At 46.6% G+C, this 21,651-nt stretch overlaps 1 protein-coding gene across 1 annotated transcript in view; it reads right to left on the bottom strand.

Moving 5' to 3' along the window:
- LOC309562209 (uncharacterized protein) overlaps positions 1-21,651 on the bottom strand; it is a 127,522-nt gene that overhangs the window by 103,134 nt on the left and 2,737 nt on the right. Inside the window, exon 2 of the mRNA XM_082266328.1 lies at positions 17,597-17,734. Coding sequence (XP_082122454.1) covers positions 17,597-17,734 — 138 coding nt within the window. The remainder of the gene's footprint in view (positions 1-17,596; positions 17,735-21,651) is intronic.

Below are 21,651 nucleotides of genomic sequence, written 5' to 3'. Positions count from 1 at the left end.
GGACCCATTTGTCCTGAATCAAGGAGGTCCATGGTTCCGGAAAGAAGCCAAGACATCCCCCACCCCAGTTACGGGTGAGGGCATCGCTTCATGCAGACAGGATTTGTCTGTTGGCTCTGCCATGCCCATAGGGAGCTGTTCTGTTTCTAGGTCACTTTTTAGTAACTTTGCACATTCTGTTATGGTCTGGGACACCAGAGTGATCACGAAGATCGGTTTAAGTATTGAGCCCGCTATCACATTTAAGTGGTGGGACAGAGACTCAATCCTTCTATCCACAGGGTCTGTAAAGACCAGGGACTCCTCCACCGGGACCACTGTAGATTTGTTCAGTCTGGAGACCAGATGGTTCCCCTCGGTGGAACGGTCCATTTTGCGGACACCGCGTCTGCGAATGGATAGCGCCTCTTAAAACGCTTCGGCACCACTAACATCTGTTTGAGGCACCCCCATTGGTCAGAGGCAACTTTGTCAAAAAGTTCCGGAACAAGGGCAAACCTTGCCCGACTTCTGGGATTTGCGAGTGCCAAATGACACCTGTGTCCCTGAAGTTATCCACCATTTTTAGTTTCCCGCACTGACACTACTCCACTAGTGCACCTTCCCACGCGGCTGCAGACGAAGATATGTCGTCCTCGCCATCCGAGTGCGATAATGCTGAACCCTCAGGGTGACATGCATCCGCGGCGGCCATATCTACCTCAGAATCTGAGGATAGAGGAGAGGCAGCGAAAGGCATAGGGCACTTTTTACAAGTGGTATTTTATTTAAAACCAAATCCACTTTCTACACCCCCCCCATCGCTGACTGAGGTAGGGACCTCTATGATGGTGGGGAGGGGGAGCCTGGTACATACCGAGAGGCCAGGGGGAATGGGGGGTACCCAAGGGTCCGACCTTCCCAGGGAGGGGCCCACGTCCGCCCAGAGACCTTCAGAACTATGGGGGGACACTACTCACCATGCCAACGACATCGGGTGGGCGCCACTCTACCTCTCCACTCATGGTGGGGGTACTAACAGCCAAGGGGTACACTGCAACTCAGGCCGAACCAGCTCATGTGCATCCCGGCGAGGTGTTTCACTCGCATGCCAACCCCCCATCCATTGGGGCTCTGTCGTGGCGAGGCCTAGCGCTAGGCTATAACCTGCACATGCTCGCTGGCCGGGCTGTGAGACCTTAAGGAACTAGGATATCCAGTCCGAAACCCAGTCCGGCTGTTGATTGCAGTTTTCTCAGGAACATAACTAGCTAAAAAAAAAAATGGATTTTTGTAAGAACTTACACTAAAATTCTTTTCTCTGAAGTTCATCGACAGACACAGCTCCATCATCTTTAGACCAATGGGTTATGTTCCTCCTATCAGGAGTTTCCTGCACTATAGGCAGGAAAAAAGCTTAACCACGTCTATGGGGCTGTCCCTGCAGGCATAACCCCACACTATCAGCTATCAGTTTAGTTGCAAGCAGTGTTTAAAAGACAAAAAAACAAAACAAACATTTATTTAGAAGTAGAGGGGCGGGTGCTGCGTCTGTCGAACTTCAGAGAAAAGGATTTTTTATACGGTAAGTTCTTACAAATATCCAGTTCTCTATCGTTCAGCGACAGACGCAGCTCCATTAACTTTAGACCAATGGGACGTCCCAAAGCTGTATAATCATGAGGGGTGGGAAGACAACGCAAAAAGACGTAATTCTCCAAAGGCTAAACCTAGCCAACTAAGTAACAGAGCTCAACCAGGAACAACTGGAGCTCACCTTGAAAAAAATACACCTTCAAAGAGAAACAAAAAAGATTCTCTTTAAACAGCAGCCTGCAAAACCTTGTGGCCAAAGGAAGCATCCGAAGATGCCAACACATCTTTTTTGTAGAATTTTGTGAACGTATGCACAGACGACCAAGTTGCCGTCTTGCAAACTTGCAGCACTGATGCCTGATGGAGAAAAGCCCAAGAAGCACTCAGTGCTCTAGTAGAATGTGCCTTCACTGAGAAATGAGGAACCTGACCCTTCAGTGAATTAGCCTGAACCACCCTCTGCCTAATCCATTTGGATATGGTCGCAGCAGACGTAGCTAATCCTTTACGAGGTCCTTCGGTAAGGACAAAAACATCGTCCAACTTTCTAAAAGACTCAGTGGCCTCTAGGTAAACCCTGATTGTCCGAACCCCATCTAAAGAATGCAAGGCAATTTCCTTGGAATGCTTGGGCTTAGGACAGAGTGAAGGCAGCACAATGTCTTCATTCAGATGAAAGTCAGACACCAACTTAGGAAGAAACGACTGATTAGGTCGAAGTACCACTTTATCTCTGTGTACCACCAGATAAGGGGAGCGGCATGACAATGCCACCAATTCAGATACTCTGCGAGCAGAAGTGATAGCCACCAAAAAGGCAACCCTCTGGGACAATGAAAGCAAAGAAATCTCTCGAATGTTCTCAAAAGGAGGTTTTTGAAGAACAGATAATACCAGATGGAGGTCCTACTGCGGTAGCAGAGATCGTCTCGGAGGAGCCATATGGCACACTCCCTGTATGAAGGTACGAATTAAAGCATGCGTAGCCAATGGGCATTGGAAATATATAGCCAAAGCCGACACTTGGCCTTTGATAGTGCCCAAAGCCAACTGTTGTTAAACTCCTTTCTGCAGAAAGGCCAAAACCCTAGTGATTGAAAACAAGCGAGGGTGCACTTTCAACGATTCACACCATGAAATGTACGATTTCCACGTACGATGATAAATCTTCCTGGAAGTCGACTTCCTGGCCTTTATTGGCGTAGGAATCACAGAGTCAGGAAGACCTCTGTCCCTCAACACCTTGCTTTCAACAGCTATGTCGTTAAAGCCAGTGACTGCAAAGCAGGATGGAAGATTGGACCTTGAGACAGCAGATCTTCCCTGAGAGGAAGTCTCCATGGAGCTTGGCAACCAACCTTTATAAGATCTGCGTACCAAGACCAGCAAGGCCAGTCTGGAGCCACCAGAATGACCGAAATGCCTTCCACCTCCATCCTGCGTAGAAGCCTCGGCAGGAGTTTCAATGGAGGGAAGGCATAAATCAGTCGGTCCCAACCCCAAGGAGACACCAGTGCATCTGTGGCGTTGGCCGGAGGATCCCGAGACCTGGCTACAAACCGCTGAATAACTTCTTGTTGAGGAGAGAAGCAAACAGATAGACCTCGGGTGTCCCCCACCGAACACACAAGTGATGAAACACCTCCGGGTGTAGGGACCACTTCCCTTGATCCAACACTTGACGACTCAGGTAATCCGCCTGCCAATTCTCCACACCTGGAATGTGTACTGCAGAGAGAGCTGGAACAAACTTTTCCACCCAGGCCAGAATCCCGGCCACTTCCTTGGCTGCCAAGACACTCTTCATGCCCCCCTGGTGATTGATGTAAGCCACAGCCGTGGCATTGTCCGATTGAATCCTAACCGGGTAATCTTTAGATGAGTCGTCTAATGGCTCAGACAAAGCTTTATTGCTCTGAGCTCCAAAATGTTTATCGGTGGTTTCGCCTCTCCCACTGTCCAGGTACCCTGGGCACAGAGCTTCCCCAGCACTCTACCCCAGCATAACAGGCTGGCGTCCGTGGTTACCACCGTCCAAAACAATGGGAGGAAGGACTTGCCCCGGCATAGTGCTGGAGACTGAATCCACCACAACAGAGCAGACTTTGTGTTGTGGCTCAACCGAATCAACGAGTTTGCATCCTTGCTCCATTTCACAAGAATCTCCGTTTGCAAAGGTCTGGTATGTAACTGAGCAAACGAAACCACCTCGAAGGTTGATACCATCAGACCCAGGGCCCGCATGGAAGTCCGCAGTGAAGACAGATTGTTTTCCAACAGCAACCGAATCCCCCCTGCAATTTTTGCAGCTTGTCCAGGGGGAGAGAAACCCTCACCAAAGCGGAATCCAGAGTCAGGCCCAGATAATCCAGTCTCAAGGAAGGTATCAGGGCGTATTTCTTGAAATTGATGTTCCAACCGAACTCCTGCAGGGTTTCTACAGTGATTGTCAGGTCGTCCATCAAGGCTGAATCAGTGTCCGCTCTCAACAGGAGATCGTCTAGGTACCCCAGTACTGCAATCCCCCGTTGATGCAGCAACGCCAACACAGGTGCGAGCATCTTGGTAAAAACCCTGGGAGCGGAGGCTATACCAAAGGGTAATGCCACAAATTGATAATTCTCCTCTGCTATTGCAAAGTGAAGAAAACCGCTGGTGACCAGCGTAAATAGGGATGTGTAGATATGCGTCTTTGATATCAATGGAGGCTAGGAAGTCTCCCTGGTACTGTGATGCCACTACCGTGTGGATGGATTCCATCCGAAACTTCTGTACCCGTATGGAGCGGTTCAGGGCCTTGAGATCCAGGATTGGATGCACCTGTGAGTGGAGTGGCCTCAAGTAGAGAAGCCAACCTCTGCGCTTGCCTTAGTGTTTGAAATCCAAAATTAAGTAAAATAGTGCTAGATATGCACATGTAAATCAATAAACAATAAATACAAACAGTATCTGTGCACATAAAAATAAAAAATTGATAAGTGGACAATAAATACAATCAATATTGTGCAAACATGGACAATAAATTAAATTATTGAACACTGGATGCTGAATATTATAGAATAAATATACAAAAAATATATATATATATTTATATATATATATATATATATATATATATATAAATTATTTTCTTCAAATACAATGGTGCAATTAAGTAATATCAAGGTGCTTGATGCATATAAAGTGAATAAACGGATGTATTGTAAATCAATAAAAAAAAAAAAAAAATCCAAAAGGATTGTGGATCAATGATAGAAAAGTCTAATAAGGGATTGTGAACATAGTCAATTAAATAAAGTGCAGGTGCTGAGATTAAGGTGCTCTTCCCCTTCAGCTTAAAATTTAGCTAGTTCTCATCCTTGGAACATGCTCCATACGTGAATAGAGAATTGAATCACTCACCAGATATGGTGGGCCCTGACTGCCTTACAGCAGCACAACCATAAGCGCATTTTTGGTATCCCCCACTGGGTTAGGAGTATAGTGGATCCGATCCGGTACCTTTTAGCCTGTATCTGCAGGCTTCCTAGATGCCTTCCTCACCCATATAGGTCATGTAAAGGAAGCAAAAAGCAGACTCCAGATGGTAGTATTTTAGTGGTAAAAATGCTTTATTTCCCGTTCAGGGTAAATAGTAAAATATATAGCATAAAATCCATTAAAAAAAAACAATAGTAATAGTGTGTGGCCGTCATGGTTAGCGGGTAGGCAGGAGCGGGACGCGGTAACTCAAACTGATGGCGTGTACCTTCCGGTTTGCGTTCCAACTTGGCTCCCTTGTGACGTCACGTCGTGCGTTCTACCTTGCGCATTTTGTCAGCACACTGACGTCTTCAGAGATCATCAGACGTCTTCGGAGATAAGAGAAATTACATTTTTTAACAAAGGTTCCCTTTAAAATAATAAAGACAAGCTAAGACCGAAGTCCCAGCCGGGAACTACTTCCTACTCCTAAACTAGGCAGAAACAAAACTGAATCCTATAGCAAAGTGAGTGGGTGTATGCCTGCAGGGACTGCCCCATAGGCGTGGTAAAGATTTTTCCTGCCTAGTGTCCTACTCCTGTAGGGGGCAGCATAACCTAATGGTCAGGAAGAATATGGAGCTGCGTCTGTCAATGAACAATATATATGCCTGCTATTAAAGTATTGCAGTGTACTATTTGGGTATGGGTTCCAGCCATTCAGAGTCGATTCCAAGCATTAGGTAAGTATTCTAGGAAGTAGTACTAGATCGGTAGGTGAGTATTCACAGGCTACAACTTTACATCGATGGACCACTGCATAACTTGGAATTTGTGCAAGCAGGTAGATATAGCATATTGTTTGGTTCTAACCTGTTCAGTTCGCTTAGTGTGCTTGCACTTATAATGTCATTGATGACGATGAACCCAAAAGACTGTCCCAGGACATTTTGTTTACATATGTGTTAAATATGACTGTAAATAATGGCAAATACTTGCTAACGTATCTTTTTTATATTCAAATTCTAGAACAAAAGAACAAGTGGAGGTTCACACAATGACCAGCTCTGACAACACATTATATATCTTGGAGGAGGACACTTTGGAGATTGTGCGTGCACATGTCACCAACCCAACATTGGTGGACATTGCTGAAAGAGTATCATCCTCCCGTGAGTGACATGTACATGAGTGTTTTACCAGTTCCAGTAACAGAGTACATTAATTCGTATTAATCCCTTCACAGAACCCAGTTTGGATACAACCACTATTGGTAGTTTATCGGCTAATTTGCTTCATTGCTGCGCTCAACTACAACAAAGCAAAGAAGCAACAAGTACCATACTGTCTTTATTGCAAAATTTCATCGATCTTCTAGCTAAATTGTAGGCCTATTTTGTAGTTAGGCTTTGAAAAGCAATTCTGGCTGTTACAAACAAAGATAAATAATGTGTAATAAAGTATGTTTGGTGAAAAAACTGAATTTTTGTAAAATCTTACCGTAAAATTCCTTTCTCTGAGTCCTCCGACAGTCGCCGTCCATTCACACAGTCTTCACTTATGGGGTATTGACTTCATCTCCACAGGAGTTTCTAGGCACAAAACTTGTAAAAGAACATTAAATCTACATAGTCACACCCATGGGGGCTGTCCTTCTAGTCCAATACCCCCCTGCAATAGCCATTCCAATTCAGTTTGGTCGCAAGCAGTGAAAGTGTATAAAAAATACCCCAAAAAAGAAGGGCGGGGGCGGTGACTGTCGGAGGACTCAGAGAAAGGAATTTTACAGTAAGATTTTACAAAAATTCAGTTTTCTCTTACGTCCTCCAACAGTCGCCGCCCATTCACACAGTCTTCACTTATAGGGATGTCCAAAAGTAGTGTAGACATGAGGGGTGGGCAACGCAACCGCCAGATAGGCAACGTAGCACCCACATCAGAGAAAGGAACCTTACATGTACAAGAAGGTAACCTTCTGGGTAACAAAAAAGGGCTCAACATGAGCAACAACCCAGGAAAACCAATAACCAAGGGGAAAACAACCCCAACAGCTATGTACCCGTACAAAACCAGGGTTCCCTATGGAACTGCCGCACAGAGAACTTTGCGGCCAAAGGACGCATCAGCTGATGCCAGAACGTCAAGTTTGTAGAACTTTGAGAAAGTGTGCACCGACGACCAAGTCGCAGCCTTGCACACCTGGGCCACCGAAGCCTGATGCCGATAGGCCCAGGACGTACTCGGGAAGGGAGGAACTCGAATAAGCCTGTACAATGGTCTGTCTGATCCATTTGGCAATGATTGCTGCAGACGCAGCCATACCCTTCCGAGGTCCCTCAGGAAGGACAAATAGAGAATCCGATTTTCGCAAGGATTCAGTCGACGACAGGTAAACCCCGATCGCCCGGACAACATCCAAGGAATGTAAGGCAACCTCCTTTGGATGCTTAGGATTCGCACAAAGCGAAGGCAAAACAATGTCCTCATTCAGGTGGAACTATGAAACCACCTTCGGCAAAAAGGACGGATTAGGTCGCAAGACCACCTTATCTCCACGAACCACCAGGTAGGGGGAGCGGCAAGACAACGCCGCCAACTCCGACACTCTGCGAGCAGAAGTGATCGCTACCAGGAACGCAACCTTCTTAGACAGCATGGGCAACGAAAGTTCCCTGATGTTTTCAAAAGGGGGACGCTGCAATACGGACAGAACCAAGTTCAAGCCCCATGGAGGTAAGGGCTCCCTTCTAGGATGAGCCAAGTGCCGCACACCTTGAATAAAGGTGCGAATCAAGGAATTAGATGCCACAGGGCGCTGGAAAAGAACAGCCAGTGCAGAGACCTGTCCTTTAATCGTGGCCAACGCAAGGTGCTGGTCCACACCAGACTGGAGGAAAGCCAAGACTCTCGCCTCCCGAGTATGAATGAGGAGAGAAACCCCTGGACTCACACCAGGCAAAATAAGCTTTCCAAGTACGGTAATAGATCTTACCAGACGTGGCTTTTCTAGCCTTGATCAAAGTAGGAATGACCTCTGAGGAGAGGCCCCTGTCTCTCAGGACCTGGCTTTCAACAGCCACGCCGTTAAAGCCAGCGACTGTAAAGCAGGATGGAAGATCGGTCCTTGAGACAGTAGATCTTCTCGCATCAGCAGCCGCCACGGAGGCTCTATGGCCAGGTGAATGATGTCCGCGTACCAGGACCGGCGTGGCCAGTCCGGCGCCACCAGAATCACCAGTGACTGCCAACCTGCGAAGGAACTTGGACAACAACTGAATTGGAGGAAAGGCATAGATCAGACGATACTGATGCCAAGGCACCACCAGCGCATCCCAGGTGTCTGCCAGAGGATCGCACGTTCTTGCCACGAACCTTTCCACCTTGTGGTTTAGCCGAGACGCAAACAGATCCACATCCGGGGATCCCCACTTCGCACACAGCATTTGAAACACCTCCGGGTGTAGCGACCATTCCCCCTGGTCCAGGGTCTGGCGGCTCAAATAGTCGGCCTGCCAATTTTCCACACCCGGAATGTGAACTGCCGATATTGCCGGGACATGAGTCTCGGCCCAAGACAGGATTCCGGTCACTTCCTGGGCCGCCCGGGCACTCCTGGTGCCCCCTTGGTGGTTGATGTAAGCCATCGCAGTGGCAGTGTCCGTCTGCACCCGTACGGGACGGACCTGAAGATGGTCCGACCAATAGAGCAGGCACAGCCTGATCGCTCTCAGTTCCAAAACGTTTATCGGAAGGGAGGATTTCTCCACCGACAATGTGCCCTGGGCAGACAGGTTGCCCAGAACACCACCCTAGTCCAACAGGCTGGCATCCGTGGTTATCACTGTCCATAGAATTGGGCGGAAGGATTTTCCATTCGACACAGCCGGGGACTGAAGCCACCACAAGAGATCCATTCTGGTCTGGTGACTCAGAGACACTCTCGGGTCCAAGGACTGAGGCAGTCTGTCCCATCTGGCTAGGATCTCCGCCTGGAGAGATCGTGTGTGAAACTGTGCAAATGGTATCGCCTCGAAGGCTGACACCATCAAGCCCAGGGACCGCATACAGGTCCTGAGTGACGAGGATTCGTTGTCCCCAAGGGACCTGACCTCGACCTGCAGGGTCCGGAGCTTGTCCTCCGGCAAGAACACCTTTGCTTGAGCAGAGTCTAGAACCATTCCCAGATACTGGAGACGCACCGAAGGCGACAAGGTCGACTTCTGGATGTTGATCATCCAACCGAACTCCTGAAGCGTCTGGACCGTAGTGGACAGATCGCACAGCAGGCTCTGGCTGGCACTCGATCTTAACAGGAGATCGTCCAGATATCCCAAGACTGCAATGCCCTGTGCTCGCAACAGGCCCAGAACAGGCGCCAACACCTTGGTAAAGACTCTTGGAGCCGAAGCGAGACCGAAAGGTAACGCCACAAACTGGTAATGATCCTCCGCGATAGCAAATCGGAGGTACTGCTGATGACCCTCGAAAATGGGGATGTGCAGATACGCATCCTTCAGGTCTATGGAGGACAGAAACTCTCCCAGATTCAGGGAGGCCACCACTGAGCGGAGTGATTCCATGCGGAACCTTTGAACGCGCATGAAGAGGTTCAGCGCTTTTAAGTCCAGAATCGGACGCACTTTGCCCTCCTTTCTGGGCACAGTGAACAGATTTGAATAGAAACCCCAAAACCTGTCCCGATGAGGCACCGGGACAATCACCCCCTGAGCGAGAAGATCCTGCACCGCCTGATGCAGGTCCTGTAACCGCCCCGGGGTCAAATGAAGATTTGAGGGAAAGAATCTGTTCGCCGGCCATGAAAGAAATTCGATCTTGTACCCCGACCGAATGATTTCCTGAATCCACCTGTCCGTGATTCGGAACAGCCAAGGTTGGAGGAAACCGTCCCCCACCCTTTAACGGGTGAGGGCGCCCCTTCAGGCGGAGGCGGACTGAGCCGCCACACCGGCTTGGCCGGATTTTTGTTTGCCAAACCAGGGCTTTTTCTGTTCACCTTGGTCCTTGAAGGGTTTTCCCTTGTTCTGCGCCCTGAAGGTACGAAAGGACCCCTGAGTAGGCTTAAAGGACGGGCCGCGCTTACTGCGGAAAAGCTTGCCCTTAGGATTCTGGGGTAGCAGAGTGCTCTTACCCCCCGTGACTCCGTTAACCAATTCATCCAGGGATTTCCCAAAAAGGCGAGACCCCCCATAGGGGATGTCAGCCACCATCTTCCTGGATTTCTGGTCAGCCGACCAGCATTTTAGCCACATTAAGCGACGGTTAATCACCGCGACACTGGACAGGCGTATCGCCAAGGGGGCCTCATTCAGAGCCGCATCACACAAATACATGACCCCACGATGAATCTGCTCCACCATTGCCACAGTAGTGGGAGGAGCAGAGTCGGCCACGAGAGTGCGTTTGAGCACCGTGGTCCAATCCGCCACAGCCTGAGCCACCATTACAGAGGCAAAAATAGGCTTGAGCATGGAACCCGCCACCATGTAGGAATGACGGGCAAGAGACTCCAGTCTCCTATCAGTAGGATCCCTAAACACTGGGGAGTCTTCAGTGGGTAGCAGGGTAGACTTGTTCAACCTGGCTACTGTGTGATCCACTTGAGGAGGCACACACCAGCACGCAGCCGTAGTAGCCGCAAAAGGGTAGAGAAGTTGAAACTTCCTAGGCACCACGAAGGTGTGTTTTAAAATTACGCCATAGCTCATTCACCTTATGGTGAAACTCTGCGTGGCAAGGGAAAACCTGTGCTGTCTTGCGGGTCCTGTGTGTACCAAAAGAGGACACAACGCCCGGAGGAGTGGGCTCATCCTCCAAATGTAGTGTTTCCTTCACCGCTAGGATCAACTCATCCATAGCTGCGTGTTCCTCGGGTGACCCAGGGGGGGAGTCATCCACCCCTGCGACCTCCGCCTCCCCCTCAGACTCTTGCGGGTCCTTAGAAGAACGAGACCCCGAAAGGGCCACGCTACCCACAGCAACCATGTCACACTCAGAATCAGAAGAAAATTAGAGCCTAGGCCTTTTTCTAGCAGCACGTTCAGACATTAGTACATCCATTTTTGACACCAAAGCTGCCACAATAGCAGCCAAATCAGACTGGTTAGAGGATGCAGTAGACCCTGAATCCCCCACCAAAGCTGGAGGGAATTGGCTGTCCTGGGATTCCATAATAGAAAAGAAAAGATTTTTTTTCTTTTTGAAAACTAGCCCTTTAAGTGCGCTGCGGACCCCTCCCCAGCACACCGCTATAGGACTGTGATACACAGAGCCCCCGCAGGGACAAAACAGGACAGGAAAAAAGGACAGCAGGACAGAACCCCACAAAGTGTTACCAGCTCCTTCGATAGCTCCTGTGAGAAAGGAGGAAGTGATGTCACCGCTGGAGGCTGAACCAGGCTGCAGGCCAAGGGAAAATGGATGCCTATTAAAACAAATGGGAGGCTTCGGCAAGATGGCCGCCGACATGTGCTCGGAACGATCGTTGCCACACACAAGATGGTGTCGGAAGGCGCGAAAATACACTACATAACATGCTGTATGAGCTTCCACAGTGAAGTCAGACATGCTGCCCACACAAAAAATGGCGGACCAGCGGTCTTTAACCCCGCAGCGGTCGCCACATGTGTCTGCATCCCCAATCATCCTAAAGTGACAATTAGGAAAGGGACCCCCAAAACCCCCACACGTCATCGCTCCCAGGAATCAATGCGCCTGCACCGGCCCCGACGTCAGTTCCGGTGCAGGCGCATCATACCTTGCTAAACAGCTTCTAGGCATGCCCAGAAGCTGCGCAGGGATGACGCTGCAGCCCCGGAAGTGACGGCGGGGCCGGTGCAGTTCATCATGGGACCAAAGAGGACAGAAGAGGATGCAGAAGAGGATCGCGCTGGCTTCAGCTGCCCACACCTGAGATGGACAATGCATTTTTAAGGTAAGTATTTCTTCTTGCAGGTAAGTGCGACCCGGGACAGTTCAGAGGCTATCCATTGTGGAATGTACTAGCCCTGACTGTCCCGGGGGTATTTTTTTTGTTTTAGGTGGAACTTCGCTTTAAGCTCAAAACCATCTTTGGACATACTTTACATCTTCACAGGTTTGCCCTAACCAATATGTCCCTCAGTAACATGACTGGATGAGTGAGAGCATGTGACATCATCATCTCCCGTCAGAACAGTGCAGTATGCTATATGCAGCTACAGGTCAATAGTTTAAACAGAACATCTAGCGGACTCGCATGCTAGTGAGAGACATAGTTTAGGTGGTCCCAAACAAACCATGTGAAAAATGTCCAAAGATAGAGTGGAGCCTTTCAAAACACAAAAATGATGTGCAAAATGTATGGCTACAATGCTAACTTGTTTTGGTAATAATGTCAACTCTTGAAAAAAAAAATTACCAAGTAAGCGAAAAAATAATATTTTATGCTTTTTTTTAATGAAAATGCGTTTACTAAAACGGTTTGAGAAATGCAATGACTCTGCTTCACATCAATAAAAGTTTTATCCAAAAACATTTTTCTTGTTTTTATCCAGATTTGGATGGCCAATTAACACATTATCTGTGACTGTATAGCATTTATAGCAAATGTCACTTGTGCAGGTTCAGGATCACCCTTTTTTTAAATTTCTATCTTAATATGCAGATATGACAAACCATTTAAGTAGTTTTTTAAAAGCAGTGAACTTTTTTTTTTTTTTCAGTTTCTGAAAATGCAAGTTTAAAACGAACATAACAAGAAAATGATCAAAGTTAAATGTTTTTGCACGCTAACATGTTTTTCTTCATAAAGTGTAAACTTGGACATCAGAAAATGACATCTCATTCTGCCAGCTCACTGCACCAATACCATTAAAATAATTAATAATGGAATGCCCTCAGTTAATCGATGCAAGTCCAGCAAAGCGCTCCTGCCCTTCCACTCGGATATTTCTGCCAAGTCTCTCGGCTTCCTGATCTGATGCTGCAGCAACCTACCCCTGTGCATGTCGACGTAGGTAGTTGTGAAGGACACAGCTTGCTAGAATTATTGTGTCTATTTTGTACATGGCCAGGTTAATTGAGGTGTGGAAAATGTGAAATCTGTTGGCCAAGATTCCAAATTAATTTTCGACCACCCTGTGTGCCCTGGACAGGCTATAAATTAAAGATCCTCTGATCTGGGGTCAAGCCGCGCATGGGGAAGGGCTTCAATAGGTGGTCTCCTAATACGAAGATGTCATCAACAACAAAATTGAAATTCATACCTTTCACATTCTGCATAGTGCTTGGAAAATTAAGTGTCTCATTCTGGAGGTGCCTATACAATTCCTTGGTTTAATAACTTTGCCATCTGAGTGCCGTCAATTTTTACCTATGTCCAAGTATACATATCCATAGTTGACATTAACAACTGCCATCATGACAATGCTGAAGAACCCTTTGTAGTTGTAATAAAATAAGCCAGAGATTGCAGGTGGAGCAATCCTAACATGCTTCCTATCTATTGTGCCTCCACAGTTTGAGAAGTTCCACATCTTTTGGAAGTTTTTGCCCACCTTCAACCATTCCTCTGGGTTTTCGAGAAGTTGCAAAAAAGGAATCAGATAGGATAAGCCAATTTGTGTGCTACAGACAACAATTTTATACCTAGCTAAATATTATACATATTTGATTTTGATAATAAGCAGAAGTCAATAGTAATATATTGATCACAAAAAAACAACTAAAACATTTTTTAAAGGTAAAAAATGCACATTACCTTGATATATTCTCTCTGTAGAGTAGTGATTAGCGCCCTGCTGTATCTGTGGAGTGACAGCTGAGAAGAGTTGCTGGAAGCACTCATCGTTTATGCGCAAATAATCGCAGAAATCATCAGGGTTATTTTGCTGAATTTCACGGATGAGTGGCATGTGAGAATACTTGGCATGGCTGAAGAGCCATTCTTTACACCACTCTCCTTCTATTTTTTTTTTCTTTTTTTGGTTGAGAACATTCTGGATAGCCATAACACCAAGTATAGCTACTGGAAGGCTGGAATTCTCCATATTGCCAGTTAAATACCAAAGAAATATGCAGAAAGATCAAATAAATGTGATTGGACACGAAAATTCCACTCTGAACAAAGATACTCAAGGCGTGGCTACAGGGGTCACATGCACATTACATAATTTCCCCTCACATGCTACAGTGTGGGTATGCATACAGAAAGCTATTGCAATATCGTACGAGAAAATTAGTATTGTTAGTAAACTCTCCTATTTGCGATACATTGGAGATTGGACTGCAGCCAAAAAAACAAACGCACGATCTGTCATCCGATTTTCATATTGTGTGTACGGCCTTTAGACGTGTAAGCATTAAAGAGGAAGTCCAGCCTAATACCTTAAATTCTCCCCTGCAATTAATAATGTGAGCGGAGTTCAGCCTTATGTGTCAAAATGAAAAAAATCCCAGTTTTTCTACCTTAATTTTGCAGTTTTCAGTGCTGCCACATGACTTCAATCCCTCTTCCTGCTGAGTCCAAGAGCAGCAAGTGGGTGTGGCTACTGAAATCTAGTGACATCACGTCCAGGGAGAGGCACTGTTCCTGTGTAGCCAGAATGGGAGAAGCTGATCATAGGTTCCTGCCCAGTGCTCCCTTATCAGTAAGGATGCAATGTGGGGGGTTGCAGTGCACATATACAGGGCTTAAAATGAAAACTACCATAGGAAAAGGAAGCTGGACACGGGGGGGGGGCGACTGTCAGTGTAAGTGTAGCTGGAATTGCTCTGGGGTCTCAGCTCACAGTCTACAATGATCATAGTACAGGCAACCACACCAGTGGCGGCTGGTGAAGTTTTGTGATGGTGGGGCGCAAGACCCGCCCTTCCATTTTGACCCCTCCCATTTCTAAGAAGCCCCACCCCTTATAGACTCCACCCATTTTGTCCCCTGTATTTTGCTTGCGTGAACAAATTTCCCCAATATATCACATATCAAGGGGTCCATCAGTACTAGTATATCCCACAATAGGGAGCAGGGGCCCTATTATGGGATATATTGTGATAGACACCCTATTATGGAATACACTGACTGAGAGTGGCACAAACCCCACAGTACAGACCCCCTAGCACAAACCCCACAGTACAGGCCCCCTAGCACAAACCCCACAGTACAGGCCCCCTAGCACAAACTCCACAGTACAGGCCCCCTAGCACAAACCCCACAGTACAGGCCCCCTAGCACAAACCCCACAGTACAGGCCCCCTTTCAATGCAGTGACCAGCGTACATGCCCCCTTTCAATGCAGTGACCAGAGTACATGCCCCCTTCAATGCAGTGACCAGAGTGCATGCCCCCTTCAATGTAGTGGCAAGTATACATGCCCCCTTCAATGTATTGACCAACATACATGCCCCCTTCAATGTAGTGACCAGTATACATGCCCCCTTCAATGTAGTGACCAGCATACATGCCCCTTCAATGTAGTGACCAGCATACATGCCCCCTTCAATGTAGTGACCAGTATACATGCCCCCTTCAATGTAGTGAACAGCATACATGCCCCCTTCAATGTAGTGACCAGCATACATGCCCCCTTCAATGTAGTGACCAGCATACATGCCCCCTTCAACGTAGTGACCAGTATACATGCCCCCTTCAATGCACAGTGACCAGTATACATGCCCCCTTCAATGCACAGTGACCAGCATACATGCCCCCTTCAATGCAGTGACCAGTATACATGCCCCCTTCAATGCACAGTGACCAGTATACATGCCCCCTTCAATGCACAGTGACCAATATACATGCCCCCTTTCATATATTCTTGGCAAAATATATCCCTGGGCCTGGACCCTGACTGATGCAATAGATTTCAATAGCTAAGCTATAGGGAGTCATTCTGAATCAGCATCGCCATCACTTCAAAGTTCTTCATTAACCATTACCGGCTGGGCTGCTGCTGGTCTCTGACTGTCTGTCACACTGCGGACTGTGTCTGCGCCTCTGCGGCCTGCTGTGGGCGGGCCGCCACTGAACCACACTATGTCTAGGTTTCCACTATTATGACTGATCAAAGGCATCCATTACCATCTATGTGACTTTGAAAATCAGCGACCTTGAAATGGTACCTGCACTACTTTGATGCAACTTTTGATGCGACTTTGATCCAGGGAGTGTAAAGTTGGTTCAAAGTCGCACTCTAAATTGCAATAGTGGAAACATAGCCTAAAGCTCCGTTTCCACTAGTGTGACTTGTCATGCGACTTTGGACACACAAAGTCGCATGACAAGTCACCGCCCATTGATTTCAATGGCACCCGTTCCCATCTATGTGACTTTGAAAATCAGTGACTTTGAAAGGTACCTGCAGTACTTTGATGTAACTTTGATTAAGAGACTGTAAAGTTGGATCAAAGTCGCATCAAAGTCGCACTCTAAATTGCAATAGTGGAAACATAGACAAAAGCCCAGTTTCCATTAGTGTGCCTTGTCATGCAACTTTGGATACACAAAGTCGCATGACAAATCACAGCCCATTGATTTAAATGGCACCCATTCCCATCTATGCATCTTTGAAAGTCAGCAACCTGAAAAAGTACTTGCACTACTTTGATGCAACTTTTGATGCGATTCTGATCCAGAGAGTGTAAGGTTGGATCAAAGCTTCACTCAAAGTCGCTCTCCAAATTCGCACTCTAGCCTATTGGCTACGTTTCCACTAGTGCAACTCTTAAGTTATGCAATTTAGTGTGTGACTTTGAGTGCAGTTTTGATCCAACTTTACACTCTCTGGATCAAAGTCACATCAAAGTAGTGCAGGCACCATTTCAAAGTCGCTGATATCCAAAGTGGCATAGATGGAAATGGGTGCCATTGAAATCAATGCGCTGTGACTTGTCATGCGACTTTATGTGTCCAAAGTCACATGACAAGTTGCACTAGTGGAAACGGGGCCTAAAACTCATTACTCACATCTAATGAGCAATGGAGATCGATCTGTGTCCTTCTAAACTTTCAAAAATGTTCCTTTGTACCTTATTTCTTTCATATATTGTGCCAGTCATGTCACGACCCCCCCTCAGGAGAAGCTGCTACCCTAAACAAGGCTATGAAGACAGGCGATCATGGTGAAGGATAGAAAGGATGGGGGCTGGTCAGGCCTGTCTAAGAAAGACTGACAACCTTTTCAGGAAGTGAAAGGCAGCTTAGCAAATTCAGATAAAGGGAGAAAGTGTTGTCAGTAAAGAACAGGAAGAAGATGTTTGTCTAGTTTTAGATAAGACTTTCTAAACTACACAAGCAGCTAGCCAGAAAATGAATAATATCAAATATAAAGATATTTAACATACTATCTATAGGATATTTTCTAGGAATGGGTTTTAAATAATTCCAGGCTAATGATGTTCACTGCAGAAGGCCATAGCTAAAATACTATTGGCATTTCTCATATACGATGCTGGTCTGTAGTAGCTACTGGCAAAAGAGAGTCGGTAAAAAGACATACAGTAGGTTGGAAATAACGCAGCACAAGATAGGTTGTGACATGGTCATTACTGTTTTGCATTATATTACCTTTGAAGTTTTCATTGTCTGTGAAGCAGCATCATAATGCAGCATATCAGAGGGATCAATTAAGTCTTCTTTGTGAAAATCAGTGTTCTCAGACCATACACAGGAGAATAAAAAACTTGTGAGCAGTGCTGGTTGTATCTGTTAATAAGAAACATCATAAACATTTTTTTTTTTTATATTTATGTACTAAATCTTTAAAGAAGATATACATAAATAGGTTATACAGCACCATTACATCTGAATACCAATTTCTTTCTATTGCAGAGATACCGCATATGAAAACAAAGATTGGAATTCCCAATCCAAAATCCTCACAGCGTTTCTAGATCGAGTACTCTTCAGCACATCTCTAATTTTAGTATATTGTGGGAATCCATTCAAGAGCAGTTTTAAATGGTGGACTTTAGGCTTTGTTCACACATTGGCATCCCGGATCGCGGGCAGTATCGCCGCAATTCTGCCTGCGATTCCGAATCACTGCAAATCGCAGGACGCCCACGCAATTCCCGTCACTTCCAATGGCACCCCAAATGCGGCGTGAATTTGCCGCGATTGTCGCCCGACGAATTGTGGTAAAATTGCGCAAACAGAATGGCTGATTGCAAAGTGAAAAGTATTACATAGTTGCCAACATTCTCAAAAAATTTATATGGACACTTTTTTGCCTGTGGGCACAGTATTATTTTAATTAGGGGGTGGGGCATTTATTTGTAGGCGTGGGGGGGAGAGAGAGAGAAGGAGGGGGGAGAGGGAGAGAGAATTATACAAGAGATGGTCAGAGACTGCGGACATACTACAAGAGATGGGGTCATAGATGAAGGACACAGCTGATAGCAGAGGCTTCTCACATGGCCATGATTGTGTACAATGTTCTGTGTATGGTGGAGGAATGTCAGTGAGCTAAGTACACTACACAGGTCAGTGAAGTTTGCTCAGTACACACACAGAGTGTGTGTGTGTGTGTGTGTGTGTGTGTGTGTGTGTGTGTGTGTGTGTGTGTGTGTGTGTGTGTGTGTGTGTGTGTGTGTGTGTGTGTGTGTGTGTGTGTGTGTGTGTGTGTGTGTGTGTGTGTGTGTGTGTGTGTGTGTGTGTGTGTGTGTGTGTGTGTGTGTGTGTGTGTGTGTGTGTGTGTGTGTGTGTGTGTGTGTGTGTGTGTGTGTGTGTGTGTGTGTGTGTGTGTGTGTGTGTGTGTGTGTGTGTGTGTGTGTGTGTGTGTGTGTGTGTGTGTGTGTGTGTGTGTGTGTGTGTGTGTGTGTGTGTGTGTGTGTGTGTGTGTGTGTGTGTGTGTGTGTGTGTGTGTGTGTGTGTGTGTGTGTGTGTGTGTGTGTGTGTGTGTGTGTGTGTGTGTGTGTGTGTGTGTGTGTGTGTGTGTGTGTGTGTGTGTGTGTGTGTGTGTGTGTGTGTGTGTGTGTGTGTGTGTGTGTGTGTGTGTGTGTGTGTGTGTGTGTGTGTGTGTGTGTGTGTGTGTGTGTGTGTGTGTGTGTGTGTGTGTGTGTGTGTGTGTGTGTGTGTGTGTGTGTGTGTGTGTGTGTCACTGAAAGCCTGCTGCTCACCTTCCCTCACAAAACAAAAAAAAACAGGGACAAAGAGCCCACCTATTGTGTGGATTTCCTCAGACATTCAGCTGCAGAAAGAGCCCAAACTGCAGGGTACAAAAAACATACCTCTGCTTGAATGCACACATGCTGCAGTTGAGCTCAGGCTGTCTTGTTCCTGTTCACCTCTGAGGCTTGCCACTCCTCATCCTCTCTGAGTCCTGGCCAATCACTGACCTGACCTCCCCACATGCTAATTCATTGAAGAGGAAAAATAAAAAACTGAAAAATTGGGCATGCAAAATTATTCAGCCCCCTTAAGTTAATACTTTGTAGCGCCACCTTTTGCTGCGATTACAGCTGTAAGTCGCTTGGGGTATGTCTCTATCAGTTTTGCCCATTCCTCCTTGCAAAATAACTCGAGCTCAGTGAGGTTGGATGGAGAGCGTTTGTGAACAGCAGTTTTCAGTTCTTTCCACAGATTCTCGATTGGATTCAGGTCTGGACTTGGACTTGGCCATTCTAAACACCTGGATATGTTTATTTGTGAGCCATTCCATTGTAGATTTTGCTTTATGTTTTGGATCATTGTCTTGTTGGAAGACAAATCTCCGTCCCAGTCTCAGGTCTTTTGCAGACTCCATCAGGTTTTCTTCCAGAATGGTCCTGTATTTGGCTCCATCCATCTTCCCATCAATTTTAACCATCTTCCCTGTCCCTGCTGAAGAAAACCAGGCCCAAACCATGATGCTGCCACCACCATGTTTGACAGTGGGGATGGTGTGTTCAGGGTGATGAGCTGTGTTACTTTTACTCCAAACGTAACGTTTTGCATTGTTGCCAAAAAGTTTGATTTTGCTTTCATCTGACCAGAGCACCTTCTTCCACATGTTTGGTGTGTCTCCCAGGTGGCTTGTTGCAAACTTTAAACAACACTTTTTATGGATATCTTTAAGAAATGGCTTTCTTCTTGCCACTCTTCCATAAAGGCAAGATTTGTGCAGTATACGACTGATTGTTGTCCTATGGACAGAGTCTCCCACCTCAGCTGTAGATCTCTGCAGTTCATCCAGAGTGATCATGGGCCTCTTGGCTGCATCTCTGATCAGTCTTCTCCTTGTATGAGCTGAAAGTTTAGAGGAACGGCCAGGTCTTCGCAGATTTGCAGTGGTCTGATACTCCTTCCATTTCAATATTATCACTTGCACAGTGCTCCTTGGGATGTTTAAAGCTTGGGAAATCTTTTTGTATCCAAATCCGGCTTTAAACTTCTCCACAACAGTATCTCGGACCTGCCTAGTGTGTTTCTTGTTCTTCATGATGCTCTCTGCGCTTTAAACTTGATTACACACAGGTGGAGTCATTTAGGTCAACATTGGATCATTCAGAGATCCTCACTGAACTTCTGGAGAGAGTTTGCTGCACTGAAAGTAAAGGGGCTGAATAATTTTGCACGCCCAATTTTTCAGTTTTTTATTTGTTAAAGTTTGAAATATCCAATAAATTTCGTTCCACTTCATGATTGTGTCCCACTTGTTGTTGATTCTTCACAAAAAATTACAGTTTTATATCTTTATGTTTGAAGCCTGAAATGTGACAAAAGGTTGCAAAGTTCAAGGGGGCCGAATACTTTTGTAAGGCACTGTATCTCTTTTTAATTTGTGTGTTACACCAGCTCTGCAGCCGGGTTTTGCGATGCAGAGTCTAGGCTGGCTGCTGCCCGGGACACAGGGGTGTCGCTAGGTAGTAAAGAGACCAGGGGCTTGAAGGTAAATTTTATCCCACGACGTCTCTTTCTGACATCAGAAGGGGGCATGAAGATCAGCGCCAGGGAGCTTTGCTGGATTAAAGGTGAGTGTAACACCAATTAGAGCATTTTGATATGGCTAAATCTCTGGACCCCTTTACATTACACAGCCCCCCACACCTCAGGACCTCTTTACATTACACAGTGTGTTGTACAGGGTGCAAGGTTCAGGAGTGCGTTGTATGGGGTACAAGGTTCAGGAGTGAGAAGGAGGGTGCTATGAAGAGGGTGAGGACAGTTATGTGAAGGAGGGTGCTATAAAAAGGGTGAGGACAGTTCTGTGAAGGGGGGGTGCTATAAAGGGGATGAGGACAGTTATGTTAAGGAGGGCGCTATAAAGGGGGTAAGGACAGTTATGTGAAGGGGGTGCTATAAAGGGGGTGAGGACAGGAATGTGAAGGGGGTGCTATAAAGGGAATGAGGACAGTTATGTGAAGGAGGGCACTATAAAGGGGGTGAGGATAGTTATGTGAAGGGGGTGCTATAAAGGGGGTGAGGATAGGAATGTGAAGGGGGTGCGGACAGGAATGTGGAGGGGATGCTATAAAGGGGGTAAGGACAGGAATGTGAAGGGGGGCTGGGGACTGTAATGTGAAGGGGGGTACTATAAAAGGCGACGAGGACAGGATTGTGAAGGGGTGGTGATATGAAAGGGGCTGGGAACTGCAATTTAAAGTAGGGGATGATATAAGGGGGGGGCGCAGACACGAATG

The sequence above is a fragment of the Pelophylax lessonae genome (assembly GCF_965119305.1).
Source record: "Pelophylax lessonae genome assembly, chromosome: 8".
NCBI classification, from domain to species: domain Eukaryota; kingdom Metazoa; phylum Chordata; class Amphibia; order Anura; family Ranidae; genus Pelophylax; species Pelophylax lessonae.
This window is presented reverse-complemented; position numbering and strand designations above follow the sequence as displayed.